The sequence below is a fragment of the Vipera berus genome, assembly GCF_964194415.1.
Source record: "Vipera berus genome assembly, chromosome: 1".
NCBI classification, from domain to species: domain Eukaryota; kingdom Metazoa; phylum Chordata; class Lepidosauria; order Squamata; family Viperidae; genus Vipera; species Vipera berus.
Window position 1 is genome coordinate 332,603,618 of NC_138202.1, and position 22,246 is coordinate 332,625,863.

The 22,246-nt window shown below is 37.7% G+C and overlaps 1 protein-coding gene across 1 annotated transcript in view; it reads right to left on the bottom strand.

Moving 5' to 3' along the window:
• Positions 1 to 3,262: 3,262 nt before the first annotated feature.
• Positions 3,263 to 22,246, bottom strand: part of MTMR9 (myotubularin related protein 9) — a 40,272-nt gene continuing 21,288 nt past the window's right edge. Inside the window, exons 9-11 of the mRNA XM_081346788.1 lie at positions 11,233 to 11,453; positions 9,645 to 9,796; positions 3,263 to 8,122 (exon numbers count right to left, since the gene is read on the bottom strand). Coding sequence (XP_081202914.1) covers positions 7,944 to 8,122; positions 9,645 to 9,796; positions 11,233 to 11,453 — 552 coding nt within the window. The 3' untranslated portion in view covers positions 3,263 to 7,943. The remainder of the gene's footprint in view (positions 8,123 to 9,644; positions 9,797 to 11,232; positions 11,454 to 22,246) is intronic.

A 22,246-nucleotide genomic window follows, 5' to 3' on the forward strand; every position in this document is an offset into this window, starting at 1 on the left:
CTAAAGCTCCCAAATATCTTTGGCCAGTCTGAAATTACTGTGTGATAGGCAACTTTCACCTACCAGATTTTCACTTTTATTATAGAGCCTTCATTTTAAACCCCCCCCCCGTCTGTCCGTCCATCCATCCATCCATCCATCCACCCACCCACCCACCCACCCACCCACCTATCTATCTATCTATCTATCTATCTATCTATCTATCTATCTATCTATCTATCTATCTATCTATCTATCTATCTATCTATCTATCTATCTATCTATCTAATCATCTATCTATCTATCTATCATCATGAATATTCCTCTCTTTGGGCCTATTTGTACTGCAAGTGTATAATCTCTCTGAAATCTTGGAAGTTTTTATTTCCAAGCATATTAAATACGAATACTTATTTGATCCAGGATGAACTATTTTTAATTTTTGGGAAGACTTGGGATAGATAAGATGCCATGGTAAAATTTCTATAAGTGGACTACAATAAGTTTGTTAACAGAGTTTTGCAACTATAATTTGTTTTAGTATTCTTCCTATTAACTATTTTGTCATTAATATAATATGTAGAAGACAGGTCAACAACTTGCAAATAGATTAGTTTAAAAAATTGGGGAGAGGGCTGTTTCACAAGGGGTAGAAATCAATGTAGCAAAGTATTAATCAGTATTCAATTAGGGGGGATAGGTGTTGGGATTTTTTGATGCACCTTTTTCTTTTTTAATGCCTTGAATGTTTTGTGGTTTCTTTTTTTGTATTGTTTTGAGTTTTATATTTTGTATTTGTCTTCAATAAAATAAAATAGTAAAAAAGGAATATTTATTTTCAGTCTTGAAAGCTTCTAGACCAGGGGTGTCAAACTTGCAACGTCACATGATGTGTTGCGACTTTTTTGCCATTGCCAAACCGTAGGTGCAGTTTTGCTATGATGCATCCTGCCTGTGGCCCTGCAATTTGACACCCCTATTCTAGACATGTTTGCTTATAGATAAATGCCTAAATTTTGATCCCAAAACACATGAGAAATTGGCATTGTGGAATAACCCTAATTTGAAAATAGTAGAGGATATGTTTTACTAGAATGCTTGGTCCAAATAAGGGATAATTGATGTATAGTGATTGTCTAAAAGTCATGCATTATGAATATGGTTTATGTATAACCTCCTGTTGGTAATAAATTCATCTGAAGTATGTACTGACTAAGCAGCATGCCTTAGATGTGTTAACAGCCTGGAAGCTGACCTGAAATATTAGGAACTTTAAGTGATGCAGTGCTTGAACTGAAACCAAGAATCCAATTTTATAAGAAACTAAAAAGCAGAAAGGAAGTTAACATAACTTCAGGTATATAATTATGGAATGAAGAATTGGAATATGCAATCTTGGAAAATCAATCAATTAAAATTTTAAGAAATGTAAACTTGTCTTATGATTTAAGAATGAAATACATTCATTTAAAAACATATATTTATTTATTTGATCTGTATAACAACTGTGAGAGGCTAATAACACAAACAACTGTGAGAGGCTAATAACACAAACCCCCTATCTGTGGTACTGCATTCTTCCAAAAAGAGTTGGGTATTAGATCTCTATTGTGGGGAAACTGCAAGAAATTTCAAAGTTCTACCCAATGTGATGGTCTTGCCTAGCTTTGTCTTTTACTTTCAAATCATTGTGCATATTAATGGGATTTTGAAAATAAGTATAGCAGGTAAAGACATAAATATGAACCATATTCTTAAAATAGGGAAATTATCATTTTATGTAACCCTTTGATTCTACTGAACCTGGGACACAGCAAAAGGATTTAATTTTACATAAATGTAAAGAAATTTAACCGTCCTGATATTAAAAAATGGATTGAAGATATGCATGTTTTGCCTATTTTTGAAAGTTTTATATTCTAAAAATGAGAAGATGAAGCAATATGTTCCCACATGGTCTAAATTTAATGATAAACTTACGAATTTAAATTCTAAGTTGATAGTAATTAATCATTACATTGATTTTATATATTTTTTCTTTTTTGCTTATATCTCCTTTTTTAAAATTAATATCAGGTTCCTATCTTTTGTATTACACCCTCGACCTAAACCAAGGTCTCTTCACTAAAAGTTGTAGACTATAATCTACCATCCTGGCTTAATAGTGTTTGGTAAATAGATGTTTTTGACTTCCAAGTTTGGAACTGATAAGTGTGTGTAGTAAGTAACCTGACCAGAACTAGAACTGGGTCTCCCTGTTAGCACTTTAAGTGCTATACTACACTGAATGTCATAACCATTATAGTTGTATATTCTGTTAGTACTTCACTCTTCAAAATAAACTATTTTTTAAAAAGAAATGAAAGATAAAAAGTGAGGAAATCTTTTTGAAAATGTGTTCTGCCAGAACTGGAGATTTCAGTTATAAGCATATGGAAAATTTAAACTTGGGATTCTTGATTCTTGAGTGTAGCGTAATCTTCATGGACTTCAGTGGGCCTGATTTACCGGATTGGAACTTCCAAGTCCCAGAGTGATGAAACGGAGAAAAAACGTTGTCTAGTAAGGCTATGGCTAATTAAAGTATCACACTGATCAGTGGTTTCAATGAAAAGCTTGAAGCCCTGTATTTATTTATGTATTTATGTATTTCTATTGCTGCCCAAGTGACTCTATATGTTTTTACAAAGTTAGACGGAAAGAAGAAAATGCAAGTAGTTGGAGTAGCTGGCTATGAAATGGAAAAAAATATGTAATTTGTATAGTTTGTGGCATTTATAATAAAAATTAAATGGATATAAAGTATACAAAGACAGTTTTTCCCTCACTCTGCTAAACATCTAATTCCCACAGCACTGTCTTATGCCTAAGAATATTTACTATTATCCTTCTCATCTTTCCTATTACAATCTCCTATTGGTATCTGATGATTTATCATTTTTTGTTTTTTATGATTTATCACTTTGTTGTTTGTAGATAACTGAGAGCTTATGCACTAGAGAAAATTCCTTATGTGTCCAATTACACCTGGCCAATAAATTTCTATTTAGTAATGACCTGCTTTCATGAATGGACTTGTGTTATTTTGCATACATTTAAGGTTTGCAAAAAAGTAAATTGTTGGACATAGGAACTGTTAGAACACATGGCTACTCTTCTTTCAAGTTGTTACAATTGAAAGAGTTATTAATAGTGGAATTAATTATATTAATTATAATAATAAAATATCCATAGAAGATTGGCTATTGTGACTATTCAGTTTGCGATCTACAGTTCAAAATGCTAAGCTTTACAATTTTATTCACAAAAAGCACATCCAGACTTGATACATTGAATAAACAATAGGCATGATCTGTATAGTACAGCAAAAATTAATCAGCATTGGCCTATATCTAGGAGTACAACAAATCCAAGTCAAAATCAAAAACAAATGGGAATTTATTTATTAAGGATTTTTTTCTAGCCAGACTGAAACTAACATTACATAATCATCCCAGAAAAGACAGACAGGCAGAGGTGGTCCTGCAGGTATTCTGGCCCTAAGCCATGAAGGGCTTTATAAGTAACAACCAGCACCTTGAAAAGGCTACTGGGAGGCAGCATAGCAGTGGTGTTACATGGGCATTACATGTGGAGTGCCAAAACTTGCCAAAGGAACAGTAGGCAAAAATCTATCTCCATCCATCCAAAGAATAGATCGGGGGGGGGGGGGGAGGGAGACATTAACTGCCTGTAAATTAATAATCTCTAGTCATAACATTATTTTTTTTTAATTCCCATTTATATCCCGCCCTTCTCTGAAGACTCAGGGCGGCTTACAAGCTTAGCAGTAGCCTTCATTCTATGTATATGCCTGCTTATTAGGGCTTTCACACACACCCCAAGCGGCATTATTACAAAGTCAGCTTAATTGCCCCCAACAATCTGGGTCCTCATTTTACCTACCTCGGAAGGATGGAAGGCTGAGTCAACCTTGAGCCTGGTGGGATGCGAACCTGCACTAATTGCAGGCAGCTGGTGTTACTTAAGGAAGCATTAGCCCACTGCTCCACCAACATTAGTTGTTCCTCCATAAGAATCTACCAATTATTCTTTTCTTACACATAAAAGCATGGAAGCATGTATACATTTCCTCTTCTCCTTTCTTCCTTCTAGCAGAAACAATGAGGGAAGAGAAGAGGAAGGATGTGATGAGGTGAGGGCAAAGGTAACCCATTTAGATGCTGGGTTCAGGCACTCCTAGAGAGCAGCTTCTTTTATTTTTGTCAGGCTGACTTGGTCTGGCAATTCACCAGGCCAGCAAATTTGGTATTCTGAAAAACAGGCAACACCTTAAGACACCTATTGTAGAATAAGTTATGGAACTATCAGATGCTAGAAAAATATTAACCATCCAATAAAAGAGTAACTTCTCAAGTTTATTTTGATTTTTAAAACTGAAGACTTCACGAATGCTGAGGCAGCAATTTCAAATAATTACAGCAGGCAGATTGTAGCCAGAGAAAATTGTTAATACTGGCAAGCGCTAGCATCTATCCACACAATATAGTAATTAGATTATATTTGCAGAGCCCGAGAGAGAGTGGAAAGCGACCCTAGTCATATGAAATGTTCAGCTATAGAAATTAAACCAGGTTACTCTTTTCTACACAAATTCACTATTATAATACATAGAATCCCTATAACAGTATTCAGAATTTACCTCAATTCTCTGTCTCATGTGCAGACATTAGGAGAAAAAAAAGACAAAGATTTAGACATTTTAGAAAATGAAAAACCTTCATAAATATGATTTTGTAATATCCACTACAAGAAGTGTTGATGTTTAAGTTAATTGCTTTGTTGAAATCAAGCAGCCAAACCAAGATGGGCCATCTTTGCACTGTTATAAAGGACCTAATTTTTAATGAGGAAAGTTCCAGAATTCATAGTAGTATGAAAATACAATTGATTTTTTTTCTGGAAAAGGGTGAAATGTTAACCAATCTTGAAACTATTATGAAACCATATGAAATGACATATTTATAACTGTTAACACAATTGTACTAAGGTCTAATTCATTCAAATAATAAATACTGCATTGTAAATATTGTTATTTACACTTCCCTTTAATAAAACACCTTTCAAAAATTAGCCAATAAGATTATGAATAGCTTACAACCAATTCTTGAAGATAATGATCTATATAAATATAATATGCAAAAATCACATCAAAACCTAACAAGAAAATAACTTAAAAATAAACAGATATGGAAGGAGTCTGATTATTTCAATACTTTAGAGTGGTGCCAGTTAAGAGTCCATATGAGGGTAGAAGTTGATTATGCCGAAAAGGTTACGTTTGGGCTTAAAAATCCATGTAAAAGCTGCCAAGCTAAGCTGAAAATAGTTCAGGGTGAAGATTCTGAACTTTCATCCCTGATATTTTACCTTTTCCCAGAAATTCAATGGAAGTAACATCCTAGTCAACCTCTTAAACCAAGCAACCCTATAATATGCCATAATTTCCAACTACAAAATTATAGAAAGGCAAGTATAGGTGAAGTTAGCCCACATCTCCTGCTTAGTCCTGGCTACTGAGATAAAGGGTAGCACCTAAAAAATGCCCATTCCCAGTTTTCCCACTGCTCTGTTATTCTAATACCGCGTGACTACCTTTGTGTGATACCCAAATGAATTTGAAAATGCGCCTTTGTCACTCTAAACCTTGTAGTGGCAAATACTTGTGTCTGGTAAGCCCAACCATTATTGGTAAAGTCCTGGAACAGCTTCCAATCTATTGCAGCTTCCAATCTATTGATAAGAGCAAGTTATCACTCTACTTAGAAAGAAATGTATCTTAGTAAAAATAACAAGTTACAGACTACTAATTCTGAGCAGCATTCTTTGAAGAAAATGAAAACTGTACATTCCTGGCTCTTCCAAAAGGATTTGGGGAGAGGTGCAAGGAGATGATCAGCAGGTTAGGTTAGGCACAATTATCCACAATTCAAAGCCTTCCTCCGCACCAAAAAGAAAAAAGCCACGTGTTGTTCCTACTCCAAAATATTTAGTAAAATTCATTAAAAGGGATGATATATTTCACATTAACAATAAAATGCTGAATGCTCTATTGTTTCAGCAATGCAACTGTATTATGTTGCATTTTCAGGAGGGGAAACTTTTATACTGTCAGCTAAGTTGACATGGTGGCAAAGAATAAAATTTGTTCATTCAAGAGAGACTGTGTCTAAGAAAAAGCTTCCGATCAAAATGGGGAAATTTTAAAAAATCCACATCAGATCAAGAAGGGTTGTGTGTTCCAAAGATCAGGAAACAGACATGTCTAGTGAGACAGATATCTAAGGGAAATAGAATAAAACAGGCAGTTATTTCTTTTAAGTGGTAAAGAAAAAGAAGTATTATAGAACATTCAAAGAAACAGCAAAATACAAAGTAAGGCCTCTTACTTGCACATGTTTTAAAAATGAAAGCATAGCTATATTCCTTAAAAGCCTTTGACTAAGAGGAAATTCTACAACAGAATGCAGTTCTGACATATACACCTAACATTAGTAATTTGTTAAAGGTTTTAACAAGTGTGAGCATGCAGATACAGATACTCCCTCTTCAATGATGTTTGAATATGCTTTAGTTCCATAGGAATAGGACAATTCAACCCCCAGGCCAAATTGATTTAACCTGCAAACCAAGCTGAATCCAGATTATGAAGTGGATATGATATTTAAATTCTCCTACCTTCAGCTTAACACACTAGCACAAAGCAAATGGCAAGAAGCTTCCATGTTGGGCAAAGTCATTTCACTATTAGTGATAACAACCTCTGGATCAAAGTTACTTAGGTTTCATGCTGTTGGTGCTATATGCATTACTTATCCATCAGTCAAGCTATACTTTCAGCCAAATAGTGCATTTTGTTGAAGGAATACAAATCCATGTATTTGCATAAATATCCAGATACAGTCTCCCCAACTGAGAAGTGATTCAATGATACAGCAAAACCATCCAAACATTACACCAGAATTGGTTACATGTGAGAAAAGCTTGCATTTACTATAGTAGATACTATGTATCTACAGCACATTCCCATTTTGGCAAGTTAGCATTTCCACAGACTGGTCAACAAAAATAAAAAATACGAAAATATTTTTTCACTAAAAATAATGAAGTTCCCACATCTTAATGGATAGCATTCCAAAATGTACCTGCCTACCAGCTGTGCAGAATCTACTTCCTGTTGAACCAAGATGTGAAGAAATGAATGTGATCAGCCCCACCTGCTCCATCTAGTGTGGAGGGTAGAGAAAATGTAATAAAAAGTTTTGCTTTTTATTGGACACTTTCTTGTTTTCGTTTCTGCAAGTTGCAGTGTGGAGTAACGAACAGAGAAAAAGATTGTTTTAATTTGTGACTGAAGGTCCTATCCAAGCCCAAAGTTACAGTGTCTTAAACAAGAACAAAAAAGTTTACTTTGAGGAAGAAGGGAAAAATTTAGAACTGCCTTACCACAGAGATCACAAAGATCATCCTTTACAAATCATGGAAACCTCTGACAGTATTGGCCAGATGCAGAATGAAAATTTCCACAAAGCTAAAGGCACAACTATTGTAAGTCTCACTGATGTTTAGTAGTGGTTATAAACCTGAGTGACACTGTAACCGAACACACAATTTATTAAAGATGAAACACCTCTCTGGAGGGGACAAGGAGGGACAACAACCAGCTAAATTACAAGTTTCATCATGTAAACAAAAACAAGCACCACATTCCTAAATGGATGGTGGGTGACAATAGTGCCAAGTGAGGAACTCTGAAGCAAAAAAAAAAAAGAGAGAAAAAGTTCAACCTGATTGCACCAAAAAGGAGCTTGAGCGCATGCAAGTCTTATTTGTTTAGTGCTTAGTGTGTAGAAGAGACTCGCTTAACCAAGAAGGAACAATCTGGCCCTATATTCTGCCAGATTTCAGGGGCTCTCTGGCATCCCATCATCCTGTGTGTTGTCATCTATCTCCAGCTCCGCTAGCTGCCGTCTCAGCATGTTGACTTTCACTTGGAGTTCCTTGTTATATTTTATGATGTTGATCATTTCTTCGTAAGATTCATCCACAAATTTGGAGGACCTGTTCCAGCGAAGAAAAACTCCTGGGGGGGTGGGGTTTAATAAAAAAAACAACAACAGCAACCACTGTTTAAAATGCTTTCTATTTCATAAAAATCAGTAGTGGGCAATTTTATTTATGCAATGCCTTCATTTCTATCAAAACACTGAATAAAAGTCTAAAATATGGGGATAGTGTAGGGAAGAGCAAGAACAATCAGGTGCTGCTTCACTTCCTTCAGATTACTTTGATCTCAAATGGCTATTCCTGACAGAAAAGTTGGTGGAGGAAGCTCTCCATTCTGGCAAGAGACAAAAACTGAGTCATACTTTTTTATTTTTATTTTAATCCCATTTATATCCTGCCCTTCTCCGAAGACTCAGGGCGGCTTACAATTTAAGCACAAACCAATGTGCTTAGCAATCATCTGTGGCCTGATGGATTATTAGAAGCTGCTTTCCAACAAGCCAGAAAAGTCTGTCAATGAGTTCAGCTTTTTTTTTCCTGTTAACTCCCAGAAAGCAAAACCAAGCAATGCAGGCTGACTCTAGTAACGACTCTAAAAAATTTTTTTTAAAAAAAAACCCAGTAAGAAGATCACATTAGTTGTGAATTTCTACCGGCTTTCTTGGAGTGAGGTAGCTGCGAACATTTTAAAGAGGAATGTTATACAACTATGTACCTCTCTATGGAACAGTTTTCAATCATGAAGGCAGGAACAACCGTTAGTTTAACAGCTCTGCAAATATTAAACCTTACCCTATTCTGTGAAAAAGGTCTTTTTTTGTTAAATTGGATCTCAAGACAGAAAGCTGGCAGCAGTGAGTAGATCATTGCACACATGTACCCCCTCCCCTTCAAATGAAAAAAAGTTTTAAGTCTAGTGGAAATTTGGCACAACCCTGTTTCTTTTATTTTCAAAAAAAGAAAAAAAGGAAATAAAATTAACTCCACTGAAAAAAACATACTGACAAATTCTGGCAATGTCATCTGAAGAGGGGATGAGGGCGAAAGGACAGCTGTTTGCAGCCTGTGGGCAACGGCCTGCCTATTCTGGCTCTGCAAACATTCTGAGAAAGGAGCTATTCAATATTACCTATACGGTAATACTAGATAAGGCTTCAATGTAGAAAAGTATCTGGCTGCTTAAATTCATATAATTACTGCTATAACCATGGATTTAAGAAAGATTTTTAAATCTGCAAAGATTTAAAAGATTCATCTCTTATATCTTATCTGTTATTTCTCAAATGGCAGGAGAAACAAAGCAGGCCTTCTAATGCCGATCAGAGCAGATGTTATATATAGGAGAGGAGGAAGCACTTCAGACTTCCTGATCATAATGGAAAAATAGTAGATACACATACTTCAGCTAGCCAGCACTATTTGATATTCATGTTTCTGGACTCTTTCCATGGAGAACATGTGACAGAAACCAACCTGGACTATAGGTATGAATGACTGAGACCACACCTGCCTTAGTGGCAGGTAGCTAATGTCACCAATAAGGAATAACAACAAATCTGATGTCCTAAGCCCTCCAAATCTGCTTGGAGATGACGTACCTTCCCACAGCTGCAGACTTTGTGGTGCAACGGAAGGCCAGATGACTAGACTGTTGGCTTCAAAGAGAGGGTTCTTAAATCGATTGAGTTCTTCTGGCCGATTCACCCAGGACCACAAGGACATTGTCTTCTGAGACAACTTAAGCTTAGACCTGGTGAAAAATTAGAAGTAAATACAAATGCTCCAAATCTGAAAAAGCCAGCAGAATTATCTGTTCTATTCACAACATTTGCAGTTGAACCTGGAGATTTTTTTTCTTACGTGAAAGACTGAATTAAAAAAAAAGCTCTACAACTTCTGTAACACAAATGAAAAAAAAATCATGCCTTTTCAATTTGCAAGTAATAGTATGAGAGAACAAAACAAGATGATACAAAAAAAATTCTAACTAGTAAATTCAGTCCTGCAGAAACTGTAAAATAGGTGCTCCTGTACTAAAACATTAAAAAGAAAAAAATGTGCAGGATGTTCTGTATATTGTCAAAACAAACAGCCTATACAACTGTACTAGAGAAAACAAAGGAAGTCAATGGATAAAGAAAACATGCATTTAGTAAATATGTCTTCTTGGTGCTCTTTGAAAATACAAACTCTGCTTTCGGTTAAGTTTTAGCAGTATGAGATGCAAGATCCCCCTTGCAGCCAGAAACAATAACACACTTTAGGATTTCAAAGTGATCTTTGAAACACAACCATGCAATATTTGCAAGAAATTCAAAGTAAACACAGAGACAGCACTGCTTGATTAGTGGGGAAACATATACATTAAGTAAAGAAGATAAACTCTCTGATAAGTTAGATTACCAATTCATCATTGTAGCCCTTAGATCTTTAAATATTCAGTCAATCTTTCTAAACCTTGACATCCACAGTTTTTGTTAATTCAAAGTTGGAAAACATTTTAGTATTTATAGGCTATGACTCCTCCCAGAAGCTGCTGTGTATAAGACTGAAATATTGTCCTGACAGCAAAGGGAAAAGGCCAAGGTTTTTGTAATTTTGTTTCTGGGTTTGGGGTTGTGGTTCTGTTTCATTTTTTGCTTACTTTACCTATTATGTCTATCAGCAGACTATATCTCTTGTTTCACACCCGAATTCCACCCATGTGATTCTGAAAACTGTTGTGAACTTCAGGTTACATGGTTAAATGCAACTATGCTCAAAACAGTGTCGGAATAATCATTCCTGCTATTGTCTCCTTTGGGATCACAGCTACAGAATAGTTGACCTGCAAAAGCTCTATCAGTCTTTGACAGCTCAAAAAAGACCCTCACCATCTTCCAAAACCCTATTCTTCATCCAGTGGTATGTTCTACATATTGGTGCCATGTCTTCCTATACATTGAAAGAGGTCTATGAGGGATGGACTTGAGGAGAGAGAAGACTTCAAGAAACCTGCACAACCATTTCTGGAATAGATGAACTAATCCCGATTTGATAAAAGGCATGGCTCATGTGCAAATCTGAAATCTTTCAAATTAATAGCCAAGAGTCCAATAATCTTAATATTAATGACATAAATACTGCCTTGAATGAACAGTAATATTGCTTAGCCTCCAAGAAACCCAGAAAAAATGTTCATCGTACCTTTCATTTTCATTGTTACCCAGGAAGGTTCCAAACTGAGAGGCGTAAGAATGTTCAAAGAGCATGATGAGAAAATGATAGTTGAACTCAAAGGAGCAAGGGAACTGGCGAAGGATCTGCCAGACGCAATCCAAGAAAAGGAGGAATACAGGAGCCTCCCATTTCTGCTTGCTATTTGAATAAGCTGATTGGGCACAGCGCTGTTGAAATGGGTGGCCAGCCTGTAATGTAATAGCATAAAAATATATACATTATATATTTAGACAAAATAATCATGTATTGGCTATTAGCTATTTCTACCACAGCAAATTCTCCTTTTATGAAATAATGACTAATATTAATAAAGATTTATTCTGGTTTACATAAAACATACTACAATGTAGATTTATAGTTGGAAGGGGCTAGCTAGATCATAAAGTTCAAACTCTTGCTTAGCATAGAAACCCAAATGACAAACAGTTCTTTTATTTGTGAAGCATCTAGTAAAAAGGAGACTCTTGTAATAGTTGAACTGCTTTATTGTTAGAAAGTGTTCCTTTTTAGTATTCAATGGAAGCTGCCTTTTTCTTACTTAAGTCCATTGGGATGTTAGAGTTAGGTTTATTTATTTAAATTAGCCACACAATTTTAATGGACTCTGAGCTACGTACAAAACTAGGAAGAAAATATAAAAACAGGTAACAGGTGGACAGCCCAGACTAAAATGATCTAATAAACAACAAAGTCGACAAAACAAATCAGGAGCCTTAAACAACAAACCTCAACTCCAGGATCCAATCTTGTTGGTCACCGGGACCAGAGGTTTAGTTTTCCCCTTAAAAATACAACATTGTATCACAGCTCCAGTTCAACTCCAGGCCTGTGACCAAAGTCAAGTTTTCAAAGCTTTCTAGAATAATAGGAGAGAATGTGCTAGCCTCATCTCTGCAGGGATATTGTTCTAGAGAAGACATCACAAGATGTCAATGTTTAATAAAGGGATCTGAAGCACATCTACTCTACTGGAACATGCCAGGTGGCAGATACAGAGATAAGCAATCTCTCTGACATCTAGGCCTTACGCCATAAGAGAGCTATGTTGGCAATACCCAGCACTTTGAGTTGTACTTGGAAGCCAACTGGCAGTCAATGCAACTCACGTAACAGTGGTGACATGTTTTATGCAACCCAGTATAAATCTTTATTAATATTAGTCATTATTTCATAATCATTGCTCACACCATTGCATTTTGAAGCAGCTGTAGCTTCTGGCTGGTCTTCAAGGGCAGCCTCATGTAAAGTGCATTGTAATAATCCAATTGTGAGATGATCAAGGCCCAAGTAACCATCTGAAAAGTCTCCCGGTCAAGGAAAGGGCACAACTGGTGCAGATGATGAAGCTGCAAAAAGGCCCCCTAGGCAGTAGCTTCAAGTCTAGAAGAACCTTTCTGGAAGTTCTAGGGCCCCCTGCACTTTCACATTATTTGCAGCCACTTGTTCCCTCCACTCAGTTGATGACTTAATTAAAAAATCTTTAGTAGATATTTGCAGAAAGATCTTTGCAAATGTTAAGAGCTGGTATCAGGCACATTTGGAATCAGTCAGTTCCAGCAACCCAAACTCTTGGCAAATAGTATTTAAGTAAGTGATAAATGATACACTTAGGAAAAGTAATTAGGGAATTAATAAATAAAGGCAACAAAAAACTCGCAAACAGGGACAGGAAAATTATATCATCATTCTCCTATCATTTCCCAATATTTGGTACAGTATCTGACATTGAGATAAGCAACACTCAAAACTGGTAACCATTCATAGTTCCATGAATTTGTCTAGGTTTTCTTTAAAAAAAAAATCTAAACCTGTGTCCACTATCAATCCAATGACATAGGAACTCCATTATTCAATTATGTTGTATTAAAAAAATCCTTTTTATCAAATTAACTCCATTTAGCTTCAATATATAACCCTGACTTCCAGCTTTATGACAGAGAGGGGAAAAATCTATTTCATGCATGCCTTTCTATCTCTCTATTATATTTTCTCTTACTTCCCCCTGCATCAAGCTCTACCATTAGGCTGAAAGGATTAAACAGCTGAACTAGAACTGGACAACTCTGTGGTCAACCTCAGTGTCTACTTCACAAATTCAAGGGATGATTTGGGGTCAATCACTATTTCCAAGTAACTTACTCCCAGTTTACTGTAGGGAAAAAAATCCACAGGCAGGATTTTTATATTGTCTTGAATTCCTAAAAGGAGAGGCAGGGCATTAACTAACAAATATATTACCCTCAAATATTCTAAATGCTATCATTTCTTTTCCCAAACTCTCTTCTAGTCTCCTGATTACTTGAGTTGCTCTTTTCATGACTTTTTCCAAGTTCTACAATGTAGTTTTAAGATGAAGTGACCCAAATAAATAAATAAAAAATCTAACATTGGCAGAAAAGTGTTGTTGTAAAATCGACAACTAAGCTTGTTAAGTATTAGTACTGTCTTCTCCAAACAAATGGTCTCAAAGAAACATTGAAGGATAGCTTCCATTATCTCCAGCCAATAAACAAATTGGATGGCACTAGATAAGAAAGGCTGGGCACTACTACTTAATCTAATCTTCCCATTCCCCCAAAAACTAAGCATCTAGGTAGACATGGAAGCAACTTATTGATCAACAGGGTATGCTCTTCATTGGCTTCATTACCAGATGATTAGAAAATACATATGCAGTAGTAAATGGAATCTTGTTGTTGTTGTTAGTTGCGAAGTCGTGTCCGACCCATCGCGACCCTATGGACAATGTTCCTCCAGGCTTTCCTGTCCTCTACCATTTTCTGGAGTCCATTTAAGCTCACGCCTACTGCTTCAGTGACTCCATCCAGCCACCTCATTCTCTGTCGTCCCATTCTTCTATTGCCCTCAATCTTTCCCAGCATTAGGCTCTTCTCCAGTGAGTCCTTCCTCCTCATTAGGTGGCCAAAGTATTTGAGTTTTAGCTTCAGGATCTGGCCTTCTAAAGAGCAGTCAGGGTTGATCTCCTCTAGGACTGACCGGTTTGATCGCCTTGCAGTCCAAGGGACTCGCAGGAGTCTTCTCCAGCACCAGAGTTCAAAGGCCTCAATTCTTTTGCGCTCAGCCTTTCTTATGGTCCAACTTTCACTGCCATACATTGCAACTGGGAAGACCATAGCCTTGACTATACGCACTTTTGTTGACAGGGTGATGTCTCTGCTTTTTAGTGTGCTGTCTAGATTTGCCATGGCTTTCCTCCCGAGGAGCAAGCGTCTTTTAATTTCTTGACTACAGTCCCCATCTGCAGTGATCTTGGAGCCCAGGAAAATAAAATCTGTCACTACCTCCATTTCTTCCCCATCTATTTGCCAGGAATTGAGAGGGCCGGATGCCATGATCTTGGTTTTCTTAATGTTTAGTTTCAACCCAACTTTTGCACTCTCCTTCTTCACTCGCAACAAGAGACTCTTCAGTTCCTCTTCACTTTCTGCCATTAGAGTGGTATCATCTGCATATCTTAGGTTGTTGATATTTCTTCCAGCAATCTTAATTCCAACTTTTGATTCATCTAGCCCTGCCTTTCTCATGATGTGCTCTGCATATAAGTTAAATAGGCAAGGCGACAGTATACAGCCTTGCCGGACTCCTTTCCCAATTTTGAACCAATCAGTGGTTCCGTGTCCAGTTCTCACTGTTGCTTCTTGGCCCGCATATAGGTTTCTCAAGAGACAAATAAGATGTTCTGGTACTCCCATCTCTTTAAGAACTTGCCACAGTTTGTTATGATCCACACAATCAAAGGCTTTAGCATAGTCAATGAAGCAGAAGTAGATGTTTTTCTGGAACTCTCTAACTTTCTCCATGATCCAGCGTATGTTGGCTATTTGATCTCTAGTTCCTCTGCCTCTTCGAAATCCTGCCTGTACTTCTGGTAGTTCTCGATCCACATACTGCTGGAGTCTAGCTTGTAGGATTTTAAGCATAACTTTACTAGCATGAGAAATGAGTGCAATGGTGCGATAGTTTGAACATTCTTTGGCACTGCCTTTCTTTGGAATTGGAATGTAAACTGATCTTTTCCAATCCTGTGGCCACTGTTGAGTTTTCCAAATTTGCTGGCAAATTGAGTGTAGCACTTTTACTGCATCGTCTTTTAAGATTTTGAATAGCTCAGCTGGAATACTGTCACCTCCACTAGCTTTGTTGTTGCTCAGCTTTTCTAAGGCCCACTTCACTTCACATTCTAGGATGTCTGGCTCGAGGTCAGTGACCTCATTGTGATTATCAGGGACATTAAGCTCATTCTTATATAGTTCTTCTGTGTAATTTTGCCATCTCTTCTTAATCTCTTCTGCCTCTGTTAGGTCCCTGCCATTTTGGTCCTTTATCATGCCCATTTTTGCATTGAACGTTCCCTTCATCTCCCCAATTTTCTTGAAAAGATCTCTGGTCCTCCCTATTCTATTGTTTTCTTCTATTTCTTTGCACTGTTCATTTAAGAAGGCATTCTTATCTCTTCTAGCTATTCTCTGGAATTCTGCATTCAATTGGGCGTATCTTTCTTTTTCTCTCTTGCCTTTTGCTTCCCTCCTTTCCTCAGCTATTTGCAAAGCTTCCTCAGACAGCCATTTTGCTTTCTTGCATTTCTTTTTCTTTGGGATGGTTTTGGTTGCTACCTCTTGTACAATGTTGCGAACCTCTGTCCATAGTTCTTCAGGCATCCTGTCTATCAGATCTAATTCCTTAAATCTATTTGTCACCTCTACTGTATATTCAATGGGGATATGATTTAATTCATACCTGATTGGCCTGGTGCTTTTCCCTACTTTCTTCAGTTTAAGCCTAAACTTTGCAACGAGAAGCTCATGGTCTGAGCCACAGTCAGCTCCTGGTCTTGTTTTTACTGACTGTATAGAGCTTCTCCATCTTTGGCTGCAGAGCATATAGTCAATCTGATTTCTGTGTTGACCGTCTGGTGATGTCCATGTGTAGAGCCGTCTCTTGGGTTGTTGGAAAAGAGTGTTTGCTATGACCATCGTATTCTCTTGACAAAATTCTATCAACCTGTGCCCTGCTTCATTTTGTACTCCAAGGCCAAACTTGCCTGTTATTCCGGTTATCTTTTGGCTTCCTACTTTAGCATTCCAATCCCCCATGATGATAAGGACATCATTTTTTGGTGTTAGTTCTATAAGGTGCTGTAGGGCTTCATAGAACCGGTCAATTTCATCCTCTTCAGCACCGGTGGTTGGAGCATAGACTTGGACTACTGTGATATTGAATGGTTTGCCTTGGATTCGAACTGAGATCATTCTGTCATTTTGAGGATTGTATCCCAGTATTGCTTTTCCTGCTCTTTTATTGACTATGAAGGCTACTCCATTTCTTCTGAGGGATTCTTGCCCGCAGTAGTATACCTGATGGTCACCTGAATTAAATTCACCCATTCCTGTCCATTTTAGTTCGCTGATACCTAAGATGTCGATGTTCAGTCTTGTCATCTCTTGTTTGACCACGTCCAGCTTGCCTTGATTCATGGATCTTACATTCCAGGTTCCTATGGAGAAAAAATCTTTACAGCATCGGACTTTCCTTTCACCACCAGACATATCCACAGCTGAGCGTCCTTTCGGCTTTGGCCCAGTCGCTTCATTCTTTCTGGCGCTACTAGTACTAGCCCTCTGCTCTTCCCCAGTAGCATATTGGACGCCTTCCGACCTGAGGGGCTCATCTTCCAGCGTCATATCGTTTTGCCTTTTGGTACTGTCCATAGGGTTTTCATGGCAAAGATACTGGAGTGGGTTGCCATTTCCTTCTCCAGTGGATCACGTTTTGTCAGAACTCTCTGCTATGACCTGTCCGTCTTGGGTGGCCCTGCACGGCATAGCTCATAGCTTCATTGAATTACGCAAGCCCCTTCGCCACGACAAGGCAGTAATCCATGAAGGGGAATGGAATCTAGAAGTATGCAAACTTATTCTTCAGAATATATATTGCTCCAGGCAAACAACACAGGATTCTTTTTTTTTCTTTACATCCTTCCTGTGAATTTCCCAGACATATAATTTTCAAAGGATCAGAGAAAGGAGAAACTTCCTAACAGTGAGGACAATTAACCAGTGGAACAGCTTGCCTTCAGGCTTTGTGGGTACTTCATCACACTAAGTTTTTAAGACTGGACAGCCACTTGTCTGAAATGATATAGGGACTTCTTCTTAAACAGGGAGCTCGACTAGAAGACCTCCAAGGTTCCTTCCAGCTCTATTTTGATTGATTGAAGGTCACATTTGAAAATAAGATGCTGAATTGATCTGATTCAGGATCCAATCTGGGTCGGTCACCGGAAATAGAGATTTTGTCTTCTAAGTTTTCAGACTCGTGCTGGAGCCCATCCTCAGGGAACTTCTCTCTAATAAGTGTGTGTGCGGTATTTATAGTGCCTGTTGTAAGTGGCTTTTTAGATATTGATTGGGGTGTGTTGATGGCTGGCTTTTAACTCATTAGCTGTCATTTGCTAGTGTTGCCCAGCTCTTGCCTTCTAAGTACTTGATAGACTGGGGTAAATCAGCGCTCCTGTTGACTGATGAGGAGCCTGTTTCCCAGGCTTCAATCACTTCCCTGGCTGTTTTTGTGCCTGTTCTTCCAACAATTTTAGTAGCTGCAAAATTGAATGTGTCCCCTTGTTCATTGTAATGTGAGGCTACCAATGAGTTCAGGTCTCCCCATCTGAACGCTTACTTGTATTCTTGAAATCTGATGGTTAGCTTCCTCCCCATCTGTCCTATATGGTCATAGGGGCAATCCATGATCTGATTCAATAGAGTTGTTCTTAGTCTTATATTGTCAGTCCTGCCTATTTATGCTATCATGGCTTACAATTTTAGGACACTTTTCCTCTTCCACTTTGTGAAGCATCTTGCATTAATTGTCCAACTGTTTTCCTGATAATGTCTTACAAAGGATATAAATAGGACAGACACATGAGTATGTCTCGCATGGGTTTCTGTGCAAGCTGTTGCGAGGCTTCAAGCCAATGGCAGCAAATTGGCAGTTCTTTTTGAAAGGAAGCTGTCACATGAACTCATATTTGAGTCACAGTATATTCCTACCAATTACGGCCTCATGGTGGACTATATCTTGAATGAGCGCACAAGAAATGCAGTCATGTGCAAAACTGCCAGCAGTGTAGGAGAGAGCTGAAACATTAAAAATATGCATGGCCACACATTCTTCTTTGTTTTCTTATGAATATGATTTAGTAAGCTCTGGTTTGTTGCTAGAAACTTTCAAATAACTATTAATTGAAGAATGGATGAGTTCCTTCTCACATTACATTCTTCTCATCTTGATGAGTTAAAAGAAGGGTTATAAGGTCAAGATTACATCCTTACTAGAATAGACGCCATAGTAAAGCATAAAAAATGGGCTTGTAAAGATCACATTTTTCAGTTAAAATTATTCCCTTCACAGTCTTTGGGAATCTGAAGGATTCTTGAATACTCTGGATAGTTTTCAAGGCACAATGGTTAGAATTCTGCTGAGGCCCGGTGAAATGGTAAGATGAGAAAGATCCCTGAATGACTGCTCCCGAGTGTCCTCTCTGCTTACAGGAAGCATCTTGGTTTACTCTGGTGTCTATAGCAATGATGCAAACTAGCAGACAACTGTAGCAGAGATGGTTAAATTTAGCAGCAAATTTATGTGAGCACAATCTCTCTACATTTAGTGTTGGCAGAGCTTAGTTTTCTACCATCACTATATCACCAGTAAATGGCCAACACAGTTTTCTCAGGTAGGATAATGGACTGTACAAGGTACGTCCAGCAGCAGATTCAGCTGAACAGTTAAAAACTTGTAATAAGTTTGTAAAACATTTTAAGGATTAGGTTTTTCACCCGACCCAAAGCAAGGTGCAAAACTAGCTATTTGCTACAGATGGATGACCTAAAATCGAAAGCAGAACTTGAATTTCTACTGAACAGTGTTCATGCATTCAGTGACAACATAGGAATGCAATTCAGTCTATCCAAATGTGCAACTTCAGTAATTAAAGGAGACAAAGTTCTTGGTGTGCTACAGCCAATGAATAAATTACAACTGAAGAATTCCATTATTTAAGATTAATGGAAGCTGCCAGCTTACTACATGAACAAGTTGAAAAGAATACTAATTTTAATTATATAAAATGAATCTGAAAAATGTTGAAAACATTAAATGCAACAAACATAATTAAAGCCATAAATACTAAATACTTGGGATGATCCAATTAACTGACATGCTGCAGGTAAAATTGACTAATACAAGCTGAATTGATGTACCTTATAAAAAAACAAGAACATTAATTATCACAAATCATACTTTTCACCCAAAAAGCAATTGACAGGCTCTACTTCACCAGAAGTAAAGGTGGGAGGAGATTTTTTTTCAAGTAAAATAGAGGAAGAACAGAAACATAAATTGATTGATTGTATCATACACAGTATGGAATCACTACTGGTAGAAGTTTGCAAAGAAAGTTTACAAAATCAAAAGATTATGAAAAGAAAAAAAGTTGAATTAATGCCTCCATAATATAAATCTGTTTATGGTCAATATATGCATTTTTTTCTTTTAATGATCTTGTAATCCCTTGCATTGGAATAGAGTTGAGGTGACTGAATGTAACTGTGTTTACTGGCCAGATGCCCTTTCTGACACCTACATAAAGGTCATAGCAGATAATTTCTCTTTGCGGAGAGAGAGACAGAGAGAGAGAGAGAGAGAGAGAGAGAGAGAGAGAGAGAGAGAGAGAGAGAGAGAGAAATATCTGCCACTACTTAGGATCAAACTCATAGCCTCCTAATTGTGAGGCCAGAGCTCCACCTCCAGGCAACCACACTACTTGGTTAATACATGCATTATGATGAAGAAAAATCAGATAAAAAATTAATAGCAGTTGCTGAAAACTGAAATTATTAAAAGATGACATTGTGGATCAGTTCAGTAGAGACTAAGCATGATACAGTTGAGAAATCTGTGTACTGGAATTTATGTATTAAATTATTATTATTAAAAAAACTCTGTTATTCTATTCTATTCTGTTCTGTTCTGTTCTGTTCTAATCTAATCTAATTATTATTGGGAGCACAGACTAGAAAATATTTTTCTAAGAAAATCTTAGAAAATAATGTATCAAGATCTGGCGGGGCTGGTATGGATATTATTATTACTGTATTACAGTTATGAAATTAGTGTAGTATATACAAAGTTCTAAGCAAGGGGGCTTTTTATTTAATATTTTATTTATTTATTTAATACTATTTCTATACCGCCCTTCTCCCTAAGGACTCAGGGCGGTGAACAGGGCAAGAATAAAAATACAAATTACAAAAGTTAAAACAAGATTAAATAAATGCCCACATACTAAAATACATCATTAAAACCTAATAAAAAACAGTAGCAAACCCCCCCCCCAATCCCCTCATCAGGCCAGGCCAGCTTGTTCAAAAAAATATGTTTTTAGCTCGCAGCGAAAGGAGCGAAGGTCGGGCGCCGTCCAGAGCTCAACCGGTAGCTGGTTCCATAGCTCCGGGGCGCCCACAGAGAAGGATCTCCCCCTGGGGGCCACCAATCGACATTCTTTGACCGGTGGCACCCTGAGGAGGCCCTCTCTGTGGGAACGCACAGGGCGGAGGGAAGTCGATGCCGGCAGCAGGTGTTCCCTCAGGTACTCCGGACCCCTGCCATGTAGGGGTTTGAATACCATTACTAGTACCTTGAATAGGAGATTGTATCCTCAAAGGAACAGAATAATCCCTCTGCAGACCGGACATACAATCCAGGGAGGTATGTTGTCACCCTTGAGCTAAAATCCAAGATGTGGCTAAGAATGTAACCCAAATAATTAGGGCTACAGATTACTACCCTTTCCTATGGCACGCATGCCAGAGGCTGCACTCAGAGCCCTATCTGTGGGCACGCACGCCGTCGCCCCAGACTTGACACTCCCCTGGCCCCTCACCAGCAGCCCCCCCGGAGGAGAGCCGCCCCAGGGGCAGCCTGTGCAGAGCAATGTAACCAAAGACATGGCAGCCAGGCAGCAGGGACAAGACTACGCCTCCCGCCTCATCGCATGCAGATGATGCTGCGGGCCACGGACAGAGGGCGTGATTCTGCTGGGCCGCGTGCAATATCAAATTTAAAATTTCCAAATATTTGGTGAATCTTTGGCATGGTTTTAAAAGCTCCAATTGCTATAAAATTATAGTTGACTTTTTCCTCTAAAGTCTTTCAATTAATTTTTGTTACTTTTTCTATTTTATTTTCATCAGTTTGACTCCCCTGAAATTGCTGTATCTGTGAACCACATCTTTTTCCTTTTCATAATAGTAATGTCTATTATGTTTCAGGTGTCTGTTGAATTCTGTTTTAAAAACCCCATGAGAGCTTGATCTCTTATTCTTCAAATAAAAACTTCACCATGCTAATTGACTAAATATTTAATCTCCATCATCTGGACAATTACTGGTTTTCCCTGAAGCTATCAAATTTTCCATATGGAAAATGCTGAATACACACAGACTAATCATGAGCATATTTAACTTGCACATTAAGCCCAATGTTATACAACTGTTCTTTTTCCAAATAAATATGAACAGGTTACAGCTTTAGCTTCGAATAATCTTGTTTTGCTGAGTATCCTGAGAGAAAAAAACAAACAAACCCCGGAGTGGATAACAATTTAAGTTTTATATTACATCCCTGTTTTTAAAGGCTTTGCTACATACCAAAATGTTTTATTAGATTGGGTTGTCAGCAGTCTCATTCTAATAAAATTACACATTTCAAAATAAGGAGGATCACAGATTTAAATTCACTCTAATTTGCAATTCTTTCATTCAAAATTAAAATGGTTCATCCATATAATACACTTGGCGTGTATTATGGACAATCTCGTTGGGTGGAGGGAGGACTATTGCCCTCAGATCTGACCACCCAGGTTTTCAGTCTCTTAGCAGCCTTGAGTTCAGAGCCAGGAGTGTAG